This window comes from Suncus etruscus, chromosome 14 (genome assembly GCF_024139225.1).
Source record: "Suncus etruscus isolate mSunEtr1 chromosome 14, mSunEtr1.pri.cur, whole genome shotgun sequence".
Lineage (NCBI taxonomy): Eukaryota > Metazoa > Chordata > Mammalia > Eulipotyphla > Soricidae > Suncus > Suncus etruscus.
In genome coordinates, this window is record NC_064861.1 from 84175114 (window position 1) to 84190989 (window position 15876).

The 15876-nt window shown below is 49.2% G+C and overlaps 1 protein-coding gene across 1 annotated transcript; it reads right to left on the bottom strand.

Moving 5' to 3' along the window:
- Window positions 1-4493: 4493 nt before the first annotated feature.
- LOC126028536 (ret finger protein-like 3) lies at window positions 4494-13142 on the bottom strand. The gene is made up of 4 exons (XM_049787496.1): window positions 13096-13142; window positions 12935-12991; window positions 6215-6498; window positions 4494-5134 (listed from the first exon to the last, which is right to left on the bottom strand). Exons 1-4 carry the CDS (start codon window positions 13140-13142, stop codon window positions 4494-4496), a joined length of 1029 nt encoding a protein of 342 aa, XP_049643453.1.
- Between the last annotated feature and the right edge of the window lie 2734 nt (window positions 13143-15876).

A 15876-nucleotide genomic window follows, 5' to 3' on the forward strand; every position in this document is an offset into this window, starting at 1 on the left:
GAAAGGTGAAAAGCAACAGAGAAATGAAGGGAACTAAGTCTCTGTTTCTCTTTCTCAGAAGAGTAGTCCATTGAGGCAGGAAATGGTGGACAACCCAGGACCTATTAGAGTGAGGGGCTGCATCCTGCCCTGCAGGTCAAGACAAAGATCCACTTGCCCAGGGATGCTGTGTGAAGAGACTAGAATCTTATTCCATGGGTGGGGACATAGGGTAGGGGTGGGTGGATCCGAAAGGCAGGAACTGTGGTCTGAGTTTATAAATCAAGTGATTTTAATAAATTGATATTCAAAGGATCGGTTCCTTTGTCATTGTGATGCGTCTCTCTGAAGAACTCCCCAAATGTTCCTGCCTATCTTTGCCTTTCTGTCTTTCTTGAGGGGTTCAGCTCCCACATCCCCATGTAGGAGGTGAGGAGAGAGATCTCTGGGCCAAGCACCTGCCCTGCAGCAGGAGTTCCATCACATCCATTTCTTGTCCCCAGTGGCAGGATTATCTGAACATGAGCTGGATGGTGTTTGGGCAGCTTCTAGAAGGTTCCACATAATATTGCGAAGTTCTTTGTCCAGAGTGGTACCAGCCAGGGCTGGTTGAGATGTCACCTGCCTGTGCCTCGACAATCAGCTTGCCACTATGTATGGCTTTGATTACAGAGATTTTTTCCTTGGCACCCTAGTACCGAGAGGTCAATATGGGGAGTTTAGAGTTTCACCCTTGAGATGTCAAGAGATGGAGACATAGTGGGCCAAACCCTTCCATACAGACATCTAGGTCTGATCCCCACATCACATAGAGTCCCCTGACTGCTTCCCTGAGTTTCCCTGAACTCCAGAATCAGGAGTCATTCTAGAAATATCAGGTGTCGGGCCCGGAGAGATAGCACAGCGGCATTTGCCTTGCAAACAGCTGATCCAGGACCAAAGGTGGTTGGTTCGAATCCCGGTATCCCATATGGTTCCCTGTACCTGCCAGGAGCTATTTCTGAGCAGACAGCCAGGAGTAACCCCTGAGCATCACCGGGTGTGGTCCAAAAACTAAAAAAAAAAAAGAAAAGAAAAAAAAAGAAATATCAGGTGTCACAAAAAAAAAACAAAACAAAATGTAAACCTAGATGGGGATTCTCTGATATCTCAGTGTATGGAGACAGTTCCACTCCCAACTTAAGCAGAATGGGGTTCATCTTTGCTGTTATTGTCGTTTTTAACTTTGGTACCAACTGGTGGTGCCTAAGCATCACGCCTGGCCATGTTTATGGGACCATATGGAAGCTGGGATTGAACCTGGTTGGTCTCGTGCCAAGTAAATGCCTTACCTGCTGTTCCATCTCTTTGGCCCCAGAAGAGCTTCATCTTTGCCTAACCATCCACTGATCTGTCCTGTAGAAATGCTACCCAGCATATCTGCTACTGAAGCAGAAACAGATTCACACAGTGCCAGACTCATCATGACACTCTGGTGACAACCACATGTATGATTCACTGTTTTTGGTCTGTACTTTGCCCTGGAACTAGCAAGAGTCTCTTTTTGCTTTTTTGCTTTTGGGCCACAGCTGCCAATACTCAGAGATTAGTTCTGGCTCTGCATTCAGGGATCTTTCCTGTCCTGGGTTGGGGGACCATATAGGGCAGGGGTCTCAAACTCAATTTATCTGGGGGCCACAGGAGACAAAGTTGGGGTGAAGCAGGAACGCATAAGGAATTTCGCTTACCAAATATTCGCAATAAAAATTACAGTAGTAAGAAAAAAATCACATTAAACATTTGCATACCCTGAACGGAACTGCTCAGGGTATGCGAATGTTTAATGCGATTGTTTTCTTACTAATGCGATTTTTATTGCGATTATTAGGTAAGCAAATAATCGCAAATACTGCAATATTTGAAGGCTGGCCGCAGGCCACAAAATGTTGTGCAGAGGGCCGCAAACAGCCCACGGGCCGCAAGTTTGAGACCCCTGATATAGGGTATGGAGGACAGAACCTGGGTCAGTTGCATGCAAGAAAAATGATCTATTCACTGTACTCTCAGTTTTGGACAAGAAGTTTTTATTTAATTATTTATTTAAACTGAATTTAAGTTGTTGCTGTTTTTTTTTTTTTTTTTGAGGGGTAGGTGTTTTGGGACAAATGTGACAATGCTCAGGGACTACTCCTGGCTCTGCACTCAGAAATTGCTCCTGGCAGGCTTGGGGGAACATGAGAAACCAGGATTGAACCTGGGTCTGATTCATGTCTGCTGGATGCAAGGCTAAAAGCCCTAATGCCCTGTACTATCGCTCCAGTCCCTCATTGCTGTTGTTGTTGTTTTTTTTATAAAACCATTTTAATGAAATATTTATCTTTGAAGTCAGCACAGAAAGTTCTAGAACAGGGCTTAGAGTCAATAGCTTGTAAAGAATTCTTATTAACCAAGTGAGATAAGAGCAGGCAGAGCACAGTTTATATTTCAGCATCTCGTGGTCCCATAATCCTCACTGGGTTTGCTGAAAATAAAACAAAGCCCTCAATCCTGCATCTCCCTTAAGGTGCTGGAGCAAGTCCAGGTCAGAACATCCTTTTGTGCCTGGAGTCAAGCACCAGGTTAATCTTCTATAGTCACTTGTCAGGAGCCACTGCCTTGGGCAAGAATCCTGAAGGTCCCTGAAGATCGTAGAGTATCTTTGTTTCTTCCCACTTTACAAACTGCCCAGTATCTCTGCTCTGCAAATGCAAAGCCAGAGGCTTGTCATTTGATAAGTCTGTTCCCGTTTTGTTTCTCTGCCAGGCATAACCAGTGAGCATCACTGGGTTTGGCCCAAAAACAAAAACCCAGAGCCCAGATGGAGACCCAGTTCCATTCCAGGATAGCAGGAGACAATCCCAATTACATTTGTGAATAAGGTATAAAGGTCAGCCCCAGGCACTACTGGATGTGGCCCCCAAACAGAGACAAACAGTAAAGGATGCCCTGTTCTGAACTCGGGGTCAGAAGAGTGGCTGCATGTGGAACTTTCTCTTGGGCTCTGGGGATAAGGGGAAAAGGATGCTCTCCATGCATACCCGCCCCCCCCCCCAGGATTCCTGGAACCATATAGCATTGCCTAAGCCCACCAGGTGTGAGCCCTAAGTATAGCCAAATGTAGCCTCAAAACTAAGCTGGGCGGTTCTGATGGTTTCTGTGGGTCATAGCCAGCTCAGAGCTCAAGGCTCACCCTCAGCGGTGATACTTGGAGCCCACCCCACACCCTGGTTCAGCCCCAGACCATTTAACGCCCATCCACCCATCAGGTACTCCCCACAGTTCTCTGAACCTGAGGAACTCTAGGGTCCCTCTGTAGGACCGGAATGTGGCCCCCCTAAAAAAAAAGCAAAATTCCTTTGACTCTAGTTTCATGCTGGGCACGGCAAAGGGTCCGAGTCTCACTAGGACTCAGGCTCTGAGCAGAGCCAGGAGTCAGTACTGAACACTACCAGCTGTGACCCCTAAAACCAGACCCAGGGGCCAGAGTGATAGTACATCATGGAGGGTGTTTATCTTGCATGCGGCTGATCTTGATTTGATCCCCAGCATCCCATAGGGTCCCCTGAGCTCACGTGGTAATTTCTGAGCACAGAGCCAGGAGTAACTCCTGAGTGCTGCAGGGTGTTGACCTCCCCAAAGACCTAAGTGTTTTGTGGCAATCTGTGGGTGATGATTGGGAAGAGTGTAGGAGCTGTGGGCTTGACTTTTTTTGGTTTTTGGGCCACACCCAGCGGTGCTCAGGGGTTACTCCTGGCTCTCTGCTCAGAAATAGCAGGCACGGGGGACCATATGGGACAGCGGGATTCGAACCAACCACCTTTGGTCCTGGATCGGCTGCTTGCAAGGCAAACGCTGCTGTGCTATCTCTCCAGCCCGGGCTTGACTTCGCACAGCTCAGTCCCCCCCCCCCCAGCTTCCTTGGGAGCCTCCCCTAAAACCATGAGTGTGACCCCATCATCCCAATAATGGGATGTGTGTAATGGGTCCAGGTTCCCTGCAAGTTTGTGTACTGGAGGGGATCCCCCTCTAAGTTCCGAGGCAGGATTTTACCTCAATGAACTCACTTCTCCAAAAATATGGACCCCACTGTGCCCTGAAACTACTGAAGTTCCACTTTGAGGTGTCCCATCACAACACAATTTACTTTGCTTCTGGGTCACACCTGGCAGTGTGAGGCTTACTTACAGAACTTGGGAGGGCCCCTCTAGGGATATCCAGGCTGGAACCGGGGTCAGGCCTGTGCAAGCCAAATGCCTCCCCCCCTTGCACCATTTCCAAGTCCTGCATCTGCATTCTCTTATTCCCATCTCATCAAGAAAATAAACAAATCCATCGTCATATGCACAATTTAATGTGAAGTCGAACTCAGCAGCTCACCTAACAGAATACAGAAAAGTGAAGGTTTGGGGGGTGAGCTGAGAGTTGGGGTGAACTGTGTGAAGGGGGCCCAAAGGAAAGGAGCTGGGGGTGGTTGTGGAAGACAGAGCTTCAGACCATTATTTGGAAGCAGGGGAGGCAGGAACAGAGGGTGGTGGCCGCTGCTGCTCACCCCCATTTCCATGGCCACATGCACACCCGGTTTCGGTCATGGTCTCCGGGGCAGGCTCAGATCTGCCCACGGGGCAGATCCTCAGGCTGCTCTGGGGACCCTCGCCGGGCAAGAGGAAGAAGGCACGGAGCTTCTCGATCGTGGAGATCTTGGTGAAGGTGAAGATGTGGTCCTCGTCGGTGGCATCCAGGAAGGACACGCTCTGGAAGGGCACATCCAGGTAGATGCCCAGGCGCCGTAGACCCGGCTTCACGCGCAGCTCCTTGGGGGGCTCCGTGTGGGCCAAATAGCGCCCCTTTCGCAGGCCGATGCCCCAGAAGCCCAGGTGTGGGGCCAGACGGACCGTCTGATGACGCTCCACTGAGTCCTGGCACACGCCCAGGTCCCAGTCGCCCTCGATGCCCACTTCCACCTCCCAGTAGTGGCGGCCCGAGGTGAAGGCCGGGGTGCCCAGCACGCACAGGGCCTCCACGAAGCGCCCGGCATGTGGGTTCCGGTTCTGCGTCATCAAGCTGTAGCGGACGATCTTCCGGTCCTCTGAGACTGACAGCAGGTTGTGGGCCGTGTCCTCGTCCAGGGTGAGGGGCACTGGGGAAGGAACAGGCCGGTGAGGGTTGGGTGGATGCATCCCCTCTTTGTCCCCACCATTGACCATTCCTCTTTTGGGGGACCCCTGGGAACCACTGCTCCTTTGACTAGACTCCATAAAGTGCAAGAACACTGCGAAAGGAGCAACAGCATGGTGGAGAGAGCATTTGTCTTGCACAAGGCCAACCCGGGTTTGATCCTTGGCATCCCCTAGAGTCCCTGAACCCATCAGGAATTTCTGAGTGCAGAACCAGGAGTAATCGGCTGAGTGCAGAACCGGATGGGTGTGGCCCCTTCAAGCCAACAAAAAAGCAACAATGAAAAAGAAACCATGGGCCCGGGAGAGATAGCACAGCCTTGCAAACAGCTGATCCAGGACCAAAGGTGGTTGGTGTCCCATATGGTCCCCTGTGCCTGCCAGGAGCTATTTCTGAGCAGACAGCCAGGAGTAACCCCTGAGCAACGCCGGGTATGGCCCCCCCCCCCCAAAAAAAAAAAAAAGAAACCATGAGCTGGCATAGCACAGTGGAGAGGGCGTTTCCTTGCACACAGCCAACTTGGGTTTGATCCTAGCATCCCCCTAGGGAGAGTTCAGTTGGGAAATAATTTCTGAATGCTCAGTCAGGAGTAATCCCTGAGCAACGCTGGGTGTGGCCCCCCCCCAAGAAAACAAAAACCCAGCAGCTGGAACAATAGCAGTGGGGAGGGTATTTGCTCTATGCTCAGAAATCGCCCCTGGCAGGCACAGGGGGCCATGTGGGATGCCGGGTTTCGAACCAACATCCTCCTGCATGAAAGGCAAACACCTTGCCTCCATGCTATCTCTCTGGTCCCTCCCTGACATCTCTTATGGTCCCAAGCCTGCCAAGCCTATGACCCCCCCCCAAACAAAAAATACCCCTCAACCCCCCCAAAAAACAAACAAAAAAAACAGACCAAACAAAACCCCAAAGAGCAGATGTCCAGCTGGTTCCAAGCCCTTCTTGGGGTGAGAACACTGTTTCTAGAGGAAGCCACCACCCCCTTCTTCCAAGGACTTATCCACCATCCTCTGTGCCTGGGGGCTCTGAGGCACCTCACCTGCCAGCTTCTTCATGTTGGGGTTCTTCATGATGCTGCTCAGAGCAGTCTCCAGCTCTCTGATCTTCAGGACCAGAAAGGCCCTCTCAGCGCTGAACCTGATCTCATCTTGTTCAAAGGGCAGGGAGCACTGGGGACACACCACCGTCTTTCCTGCACTTTCGGGGTGCTGCAGACACTGGGTGCACAAGGTGCAGCCACAGGGCAGGGCCACCGGGTTCGTGAGCTGGTTCTTGCAGACGGGGCATTTGTCCGTGTCTGGCACGCTCTTGTCCATGGTCGGTCTGAGGAGGAAACACAGGGAACTGAGGGGAATGGCACAGACTTTTCACCTCCACACCACGGAGGGGAGGAATCAGCGATTGTGATTCGCCCTGAGGACCAAAATGAATACAATTTGGTTTTTTTGTTTGGTGAGGGAGGCCACACCTGGAGATACTCAGGGGTTACTTCTCGCTCTGCCTTCAGGAACCTCTCCTGCTGGAGCTCAGGGGACCTTGTGAGATGCCGGAGATTGAGCTTGGTCGACCCCCTCTGCCTCCCTCTCTCCCTCTTTCCTTGCTGCACACTCTCTGGCCCTGGATTAGGTGTAAATGGCCAGTCGGGGGAGCTGGAGCAGTGGCGCAAGCAATAGGGCGTCTGCCTTGCATTTGTAAACCTAGGATGGACCGTGGTTTTATCCCTGGAGTCCCATATGGTCCCTCAAGCCAAGAGGGATTTTTTGAGCTCATAGCCAGGAGTAACCCCTGATCACCGGGTGTGACCCAAAAATCCAAAAAAAAAAAAGCCAGTTGGGGTGAAGGTCAGCCTAAGTGACCTTGAGAGGTTCCAGACTACTTGGGGCTCCTGGGTGCTGAGATAAGTGGTTTCGAACACAGAAGCGGGGTCACTATTCTCCAGACCCTGAACTTCCAGGAATGAAAAGCCTTGGTGACTTAACGACTTAACTAGGTTTGGGTGGTTGATTTTGGAAGTGGGGTGGGAGTGTCAGTGCACACTCAGAGCTGACTCTTAATTATGCTCAGGAAACCATAGGGGATGCTGGGGCTCGAACCCAGGTCTGGTGCCCGAACCCAGGTCTGGTGCCAGCAAGAATCTTTAACCCTTCTCTCCCCACTCTCCTGCAAAATTTGCCTTTTTTGTTCCCTCATTTTTTTCTGCTTTTGGGCCACACCAGTGGTGTGGTAGTTTGGCCCTGACACACCTTTTCCTTTGTTCAGACCCATTGAGCCCCTCAGAGCTAATTCACTTGAGTTTCCAGGTGTGTGTCCTAAGCTCAATCACGGGACACCAAAGGGGGGGGGTGCTTCCTTTAGGAGTGGGGCATTTATTAAGCTTAAGAAATTAGGGAGCAGAGGAACACCCCAAGGGGCTGGAGCAATAGCAGGGCATTGCTGGCCAACCTGGGTTTGATCCTAAACTGTCTCACCTCTGGGTATGGCCCAAAAGCAGAAAAAGGTTAAAGAAAGGCAAATTTTGCAGGAGAGATTAAGGTTAAAGGTTTTTGCTGGTACCAGACCTGGGTTTTGAGTTCCAGAAGCCTCTATGGTTCCCTCAACACATAGTCAGCCCTGAGCACTGCCACATGTGCACTCTCTCCCACCCCACAAAATAAACATCACCCATCAAGGCTGTTCATTCCTGGAAGTTGTGTTTGTAGCATCCCATGGTTCACTGAGCACTGGGAGTAACCAGGTACGCCTAAAAGCAAAAAAAAAAAAAAAGGCAAAACAATATTAATTGGGAAATTGGGAACCGGTGGAATTGGATTTTCATGTTGCTAAAAGCAGCTGTTTCCACCCCCCCCCCCCAGCAATGTTCAGGACTTACACCTGGCTCGCTCTTTCAGTTATGACTCCTCTGGTGGGGTTCGGGCCCAAACCTAGCTCAGTCTCCTGTTAGGCAAGCGCCTTCCCAGGGATACTGTTGCTCTAGCAACATACTTTTTTTTTGACCAAGTCCAGCAGATGAAAGCACACAGGATGCCAAGAATTGAACTCAGAGCACATACCTTCCAGCCTCCCAAACATCATTTTCCAATATATTGGCTTTCTATGGAGTTGAATCACACATTTGTCCTTCCCATTTTCCTGAGGATGCTAGTGAGTTTTAGGAGTTTCTTACCTCTTGGGACTAGAGAGCAAGTCAGATAATCACGGCTCACCCGCTCAGGTACTTAAGTCCTACTAGGAATCAACCCTGAACACTGCTGGTATGGCCCCAAAACAATACTGATCAAATACTGGCAGCATGTAAGCACAAAGCAAATGTGGAGGAGGAGAGAAGGGGGAGAGAGTATCCCACAGGTGCCCATTTTACCATTTTACCACCTAACCCAGTCAGTAGGGGTTATAAGGAGTTGGGACAAAGGTAACCATCTCGTCTGTCCCCAGACCATTTTCCTGGGGCCAAGTGATAGCAGTGGGTAAGAAATTTACCTTGCAATAACCTGGTTCATTCCCCAGCATCTCATGGTTCCCCCAAGCTCGCCAGGAGTAGTTCCTGAGTGCAGAGCCAGGAGTAACGCCTAAGTATCTCCAGTGTGACCCCCCCAAAAAAACACAAAAAAAACAAATAAACTAAAATCAAAAGGATTAGCTCCATAGAATTAACTAACCAAGTACAGAGACAGAGCTTCCCCCTCCTGATTATTTTGGTTTTGGGCCACACCTGTGCTCAGGACTCAATCCTAGTAGGGCTCAGAGGAGCATATGGAATGCCAGGGATCAGATCGGGATTGGCCGAGTGCACGACAAACACTCTTCCTTCCCTCAGTGCTATTATTCTGGCCCAGGGTCCCTCCTGAAGATTCTTGACCGCTGAAGCTTTTCCAAGCATTTGCTCAGCAAAAAGCAGCCTCCACTGTTCTCAGTTAATCCTACTTCTCAGAATAGGCCCCTCTGCATGGGAAATAGAGTGGAAAAAGTGTCCTGCCCTTCCAAAGGTTTGGAAAACCAGGATAAGCTTTGTGGGTGCATCCATCCTTGTCAACCTGGGACAGGAGGGAGCCTCACTCTGCAGATACGTGTCAGAGGTGTGTGCAGAACCATGATTTCACTCCCTCATGTGTGGTCTTACACGAATGCATACAGGCAGCAGGGAGCTGGGCGGCCCACACACAAGATTAACTACCCACTACCATAGACTAACCTGCAACAGCAGAGAAACTCTGGATATCACCGACTGATGAAAACTGGATCCTGAAATTCAAGAAAAAAGAAAGTTAGAGATGAGGCCAGGACAAAGGCAGGGGTTTTGCAGATTCTGAGCGAGTTAGGGGGCAAATGTCCCTCCCCAGCTGTGGGTAAAAGTAACCAAGGAACCACACCCCAAGCCAAGGGCAAACCCAAAGTCACGGGAAGAAAGAGGAGTTGAACCCCGGAAGACAGGGCAAAGGGGCAGGATCCCAGCCCTTCCCAAGAGCAGCTCTGGGGTGAAGCGCGGCCCCTCCATACTCACGGCAAGACGAGATAGATCTGAGGCTTGTCCGCACCCACCCCTCTTCCCCGCAACTCAATTTATACCCCTCCTTTCAATGAGAAACACCTTCCTCTTCATCAGACACACAGCCCAACCCCGTGCTGCAGCCCGAGGGTCTTCCCCACCCCTTTCCTCCCCCACCTCCTGAGGTGAAGGGCCAACGGGGGGTGCATCATCAGGATTAATTCCTGATGAAGGACAATGTGGCCTGAAACTCAGTCACACAGAACATTCTGGGTTTAGGATTTCTCTGGGGACATTTGGGCTATCCCCGGCAGTGCTCAGGTTCACTCCTGGTTCTGTGCTCAGGGAAAATTCCTGGCTCTGGGGCCGGAGAGATAGCATGGAGGTAAGGCATTTGCCTTGCGTGCAGGATGGTGGTTCAAATCCCAGGATCCCATATGGTCCCGGGAGCCTGCCAGGAGCAACCCCTGAGTGCTGCTGGGTGTGACCCCAAAACCAAAATAAATAAATAAATAAATTCCTGGCTCTGTGCTCAGGGCTCACACCTGTAAATTGAGAGGTACCAGGGCTTAAACTCGAGTCAGCTGGACACATTGCCTCTCCTGCCTGCCAACCTCACTCAGAAGCTGGTCTGTTAAATTTACACCAAAGGGCTGAGTTAAGCCCAGCCAATTGCTCAGGAGTAGAGCTCGGCTATTTCCCCAGCCCCCATTTTTTTCAACATTTTTTTTTATTATTTGTTCATGAACATTTTATTTCATCCTTGTTTTATGCTTTTTCTTTTTTTCATTTTTAATTTATTTAAAAAATGTATTGCATAATTGACATAACTGATCAGCATACATTTGTTTTAGGAAGACCAAACGCAACATGATTAAAAAAAATAGAAAATTGAGAGCAAAACTAAAGAGATGGAAGAGAAAGGAAAGAGAAGTTCAGTAGCAAGTATATTTTTTGAAAATGATTGAATCACAATGAATTCATTAAAGCACTAGCAAAAAAGTTTAGTAAGCCCTTTATTTAAAAAATAAAAAGGATACGGGTTAAAAAGATATAGTAATAACGGTGTGAGAGTGGCAATTTTTGTTTGCATAGGCCCAGCAAAATCTGGGGAAATGGGAAGAAAAAAAAAACCTTGGCCTAAATACAAGGAGACCTTATCCCTGAAGTTTTCTGGCATAAGACTGACTCTAGGTTCCAGTCATACTAGATTCCAACCCCTGAGTCATTTCTCTGTGGTCCTGGTGAAATTTTTTCGCACATTAGCTGTTGTTGGTGTCAGGTTTCTGTAGTTAAAAATTCTGGTTTCTGTGCATTTCCTTCATCGAAGTCAGGGTGATGTGGGGCATCCTCTGGTATTCACCTCATCATTAGATGCAGAGCGTCCTGCCCTGCAAGCAGGTTGTTGCTGAATTGAATAGATGTTAAGAAAACACTCTTTGGAATAAATTAATGCCAGGGTAGTGGTAGGGTCTTCCCTGGCACAGGTTTGTCCCCAGCCCCATTTTGTTTTGTTGTTTTGTTTTTTTGGACCATACCTGACAGTACTCAAGGGTTACTCCTGGCTCTGTGCTCAGAAATCATCCCTGGCAGTCTTGGGGACCATATGGGACGCTGGGAATCAAACCCATGTCTACCCCTGGTTGGTGGCATGCAAGGTAAATGCCCAAAATGTGCTATCTCTCTGGCCCCAACCCCAGCCCTTTTAAATGGGGTTCAATGGACAAAGCTGGCTTCACCCTGTGCCCCAGCAGAGTGCAAAGAACCCCATAGGGTCTTGAAAACTCCGTAGGGCCTCACTGGAGACAGCAAAGATAATACGTAAGAATTGGGGGGGAGGGCAGATCAACAGTCTAGTTGGAGGGTGCTTGTCTTTGATCCCCTGTTTCACCTGTGTTCCTAGGAGTACCACCAGGTGTGACCCCTGAGCACAGAATTAGGAGTGAGCACTAAGTGTTAGAGGGTGTGGTAAAAAAAAGTTAAGGAGGGGGCCGGGGGTTTGAAGCAGGAATGTTCTGGATCCTGCTCTAGTCTGCTGACCAGAGTCCAAGGTGAGGGCCATTAGTTAATGAAAGGCTGTGATGGGTAAATCTCAAGCCGTAGATTAACACAATTAGCCAGTCTTTTACAAAAAAAAAAAAAAAAAATCACCCCAGGGCCCAGAATGATTATAGAAGGGTGGATACTTGCTTTCACGAGGTTGACCTGGGTGGGTTCAATTTTCAGCATTTCAAATGGCCCCCAGAGCGCCTCCTCACCCCCAGCGGGAGTAACCCCTGAGCACCACTGGGTGTGTCAAAAAAAAAAAAAAGTGAATTAGAATGAAAAGTTCCTCTCAGGGTTGGGGTGGGGATGGGACTGGGTAGGTGTCTGCCTTGTACTCAGCCAACCAGATTTCATCCTGGGTTCCCCATAGGGTTCCTTGAGCCCAGGCAGGCTTGATGGGGGTACAGAGTCAGGAGTCTTCTCTGAGCACCCCTGAGCTCTGTGGGTTGAGACTCAACTGCAAAAATGAATAAATATATAAAAATAAAAAGAATCGGCTGGTCCGATGGCAGTGGTTTATCAGAACTTATTAACATTAGTATCACAAAAGTTGGTATATAACCCCCCTCACTGCTCAATTTGACGGACTTTAAAAAAAATAAAAATAAGAATCTTCCTGGTGGATGTAGTGACTAGATACATGGGGGGGGGTCACCCTAGGAAAGCATTTTTAGGACCCACCCTAAGTTTATACCTTAGAGCAGTGGTCCTCAAACTATGGCCCGCAGGCCACATATTGTATTTGTATCTGTTTTGTTTCTTCATTGCAAAATAAGATCTATGAAGTGTGCATAAGAATTCGTTCATAAGTTTTGTTTTTACTATAGTCAGACCCTCCAATGGTCTGAGGGACAGTGAACTGGCCCCCTGTTTAAAAAGTTTGAGGACTCCTGCCTTAGAGGGAGGGCATACAATGAGCAGGAAGAGGAAGAGGGGGCTGGAGGACAGCAGCCCTGTGACCCTGGGTGGAACCTTCCTGCTGCAGCCCCTAATTTCCAACACTCACTTGCACCCCAAAACTTGTGGCTCTCACTTGCTTCTCTCCCACCCTCCTCCACTGACTTGCTGACATGGACGGGGTGGGAGGGGTACGGGGAACAGTTTCACCCCCAGCTCCAGGCCCTCCCTTCGAGGGAGTAGAAGATGCGGTTCCTGGGGGTCCCCCTGGGCTGGTGTGTGCACCACCAATGGCTCACATAGGAATATGCCATGATGAACACAGTGACCCACCGAACGCACATTTGCAGGTCCTTGGTAAGGTGCGTGGAGGGGATTGAGGGTCCACACCTGTGGGTGGCAGCCAATGGGGCGGTTGCGACCAATCAAAAGCAGGTGCAGGCTCTAGAAAGTCCTAAATGGGCTTGGACGGGCCAATCTGCGCTGCCCTTCACTGTCCGTTCGTGCTGCGCACCGAACCGGACCAGATTGGACCCGCCATCCCAGAGCAGGTTTGGCACCTTCCCTGAGTTTTGGCTGCGGGAGCAAAGACAGGTTTGAAACCAGAAGAGAAGGGGTGGGCACAGGAGGCCCTGAATTTCTGGATTTTGTTTATGTGGTTTTGGGGCCACACCAGCCAACCCGGTTTGATCTTGGCATCCCATAGGGTCTTCAGAGCCTGAGGAGTGATTCTTGAACCAAGAGTAATGCCTGAGCACCGCTGGGTGTGGCCCAAAAAACACCAACAAAACTTAATTTTGTTAGTACTAGGGTCATAATCCAGGGCCGCAGTTACAAAAAGCTTTTAGCTTCAGGCTGGAGCGGTGGCGCATGCCATAAGGCGTCTGACTTGTTGGTGCTAGCTTAGGACATGGTTCCATCCCGCGGTGCTCCCCCATATGGTCCCCCAAGCCAGAAGCAATTTCTGAGCGCAGAGCCAGAAGTAACCCCTGAGAGTCACCGAGTGTGGCACTCTCTAACACCCCCCCCCCCCAAAAAAATAAAAGGCTTAAGCTTCAACACTGAGCCACAAGTGTGTGTGAGGTCTTTGTTTTTGGGCCACATCCTGTTCGGGGGTTTCCTGGCTCTGCGCTTAGAAATCACACCTAATGGGCTCGGGGACCATATGGGATGCTGGAAATCGAATCGGGGTCAACAGCAAGCAAAGCAAACCAAGCAGGGCAAAAGTTCTACCCATTGTGCTATCATTGCCGTTCCCATTTGTGGTCTTTGTTTTGTCTTCCTTTTTTTTTTTTTTTAAACTAGTATCTTTAAGTACCATTATTACAAACATGTTTGTAGTTGGGTTTTAGTTTCCTTCCTTCCTCCCTCCCTCCCTTCCTTTCAGGACTTACTATATTTTCCGGTATAAGATGACCCTTCAACCCATGAAAAACTTCCTAAAAGTCGGGAGTCATATGCTGGTATACAGCATGCTGAAACTTGTTCCAGCTTCAGGGACGAGTGATCCGCACCCCTCTTACTTTTAAGAAGTAACTTTTAAGACTTTTAGGAAGTTTTTCATGGGTTGAAGGGTCGTTTTATACGCCGGAAAATACGGGTATTCCTGATTCTGTGCTCAGGGGTTTCTCCTGGTGTGCTCAGGAAACCATATGTGGTGCTGGGGGGTTGAACCCATTTTGTTCTCAACCGTGGCGAGCACCTTACCCAGAGTACTGTCTTTATATATATATTATATATATATATATATATATATGTTATATAATTTCCCCCCTAGAATTAGTTGGTTTTCTGTTTAGAAATCTTTGTATACTCAGTTAAATCATAATCCATTTTAACCAACCTACCTTCCTTCCTTCCTTCCTTCCTTCCTTCCTTCCTTCCTTCCTTCCTTCCTTCCTTCCTTCCTTCCTTCGTTTTTGTTTGTTTGTTTTTGTTTTTTGGGTCACACCCGGCAGCTCTCAGGGGTTACCCCTGGCTGTATGCTCAGAAATCTCTCCTGGCAGGCTCGGGGGACCATATGGGATGCCGGGATTCGAACCAGAGTCCTTCTGCGTCTAAGGCAAACGCCTTACTGCTGTGCTCTCTATCCGGCCCCATATTTTTTTATGTTTTTTGGGTCACACCAGGGCTAAAGAGACAGTACTGTGGGCATGGCATGTGGCCTAGCCAACTTGAAACTGAGATTCTGTCTCTTCTCTCTTTGTGTGTAAAGTGACATTGCCAGGTGTTAGAATGTTTTTGAATTCTGTCATTTTCTGGATTCCTGGTATACAAAAATAATGAACTAGCCTGGGGAAGCCGGAGCAATAGTTCAACTGGGAAGGCACTTACCTTGCATGTTGCCAATCTAGTTAATTCAGGCATCCTGTATAGCCTCCTGAGCATTTGAGCCAGGAGTTAGCCATGCCCCACCAGGAATGATCCCTGAGAACCACTAAGTGGGACCCAAAAAACCAAAACTTAAAAAAGCGACAAGACTTAGCATTTGGGGCCAGAGAGATAGCACAGCGGTAGGGCATTTGCCTTGCATGTGGCTGACCTTGGAGGGGAATGATTTGATTCCCGGCATCCCATATGGTCCCCAGCCTGCCAGGGGTGATTTTTGAGTGCAGAACCAGGAGTAACCCCTGAGCACCATGATTACAAACATGTTTGTAGTTGGGTTTCAGTTTCCTTCCTTCCTCCCTTTTTCCTCCCCTTCTTCCCTCTCTCCCTCTCAGGACTTAGTCCTGACTATGTGCTCAGGGATTTCTCCTGGTGGGCTCAGAAGACCGTATGTGGTGCTGACAAAACCCATTTTGTCTGTAAGCATAGCAAACACCTTACCCACAGCACTGTCTCTTTAGCACCGAGTTTCTTTATTAAAAAAAACGTTGATTAGGGCCTGGAGAGATAGCACAGCGGTGTTTGCCTTGCAAGCAGCCGATCCAGGACCAAAGGTGGTTGGTTCGAATCCCGGTGTCCCATGTGGTCCCCTGTGCCTGCCAGGAGCTATTTCTGAGCAGACAGCCAGGAGTAACCCCTGAGCACCGCCGGGTGTGGCCCCCCCCCAAAAAAAAACGTTGATTATATTATTTTTCTCCCCAAAGTTGGTAGGTTTCCTGTCTAGAAATCTTTGTATACTCCAAAGTCAAATCATAATCCGTTCTAACCTTCCTTCCTTTACCAGTAGCAACCCCCCAGGTCTGCAGGGGGGAGAGAGGAGTGTTAAGCCTCAGCTGTTGGTGCTCAGGGGGTTCTTCCCACAGCATTGGTGGACCATGAGGTACCAG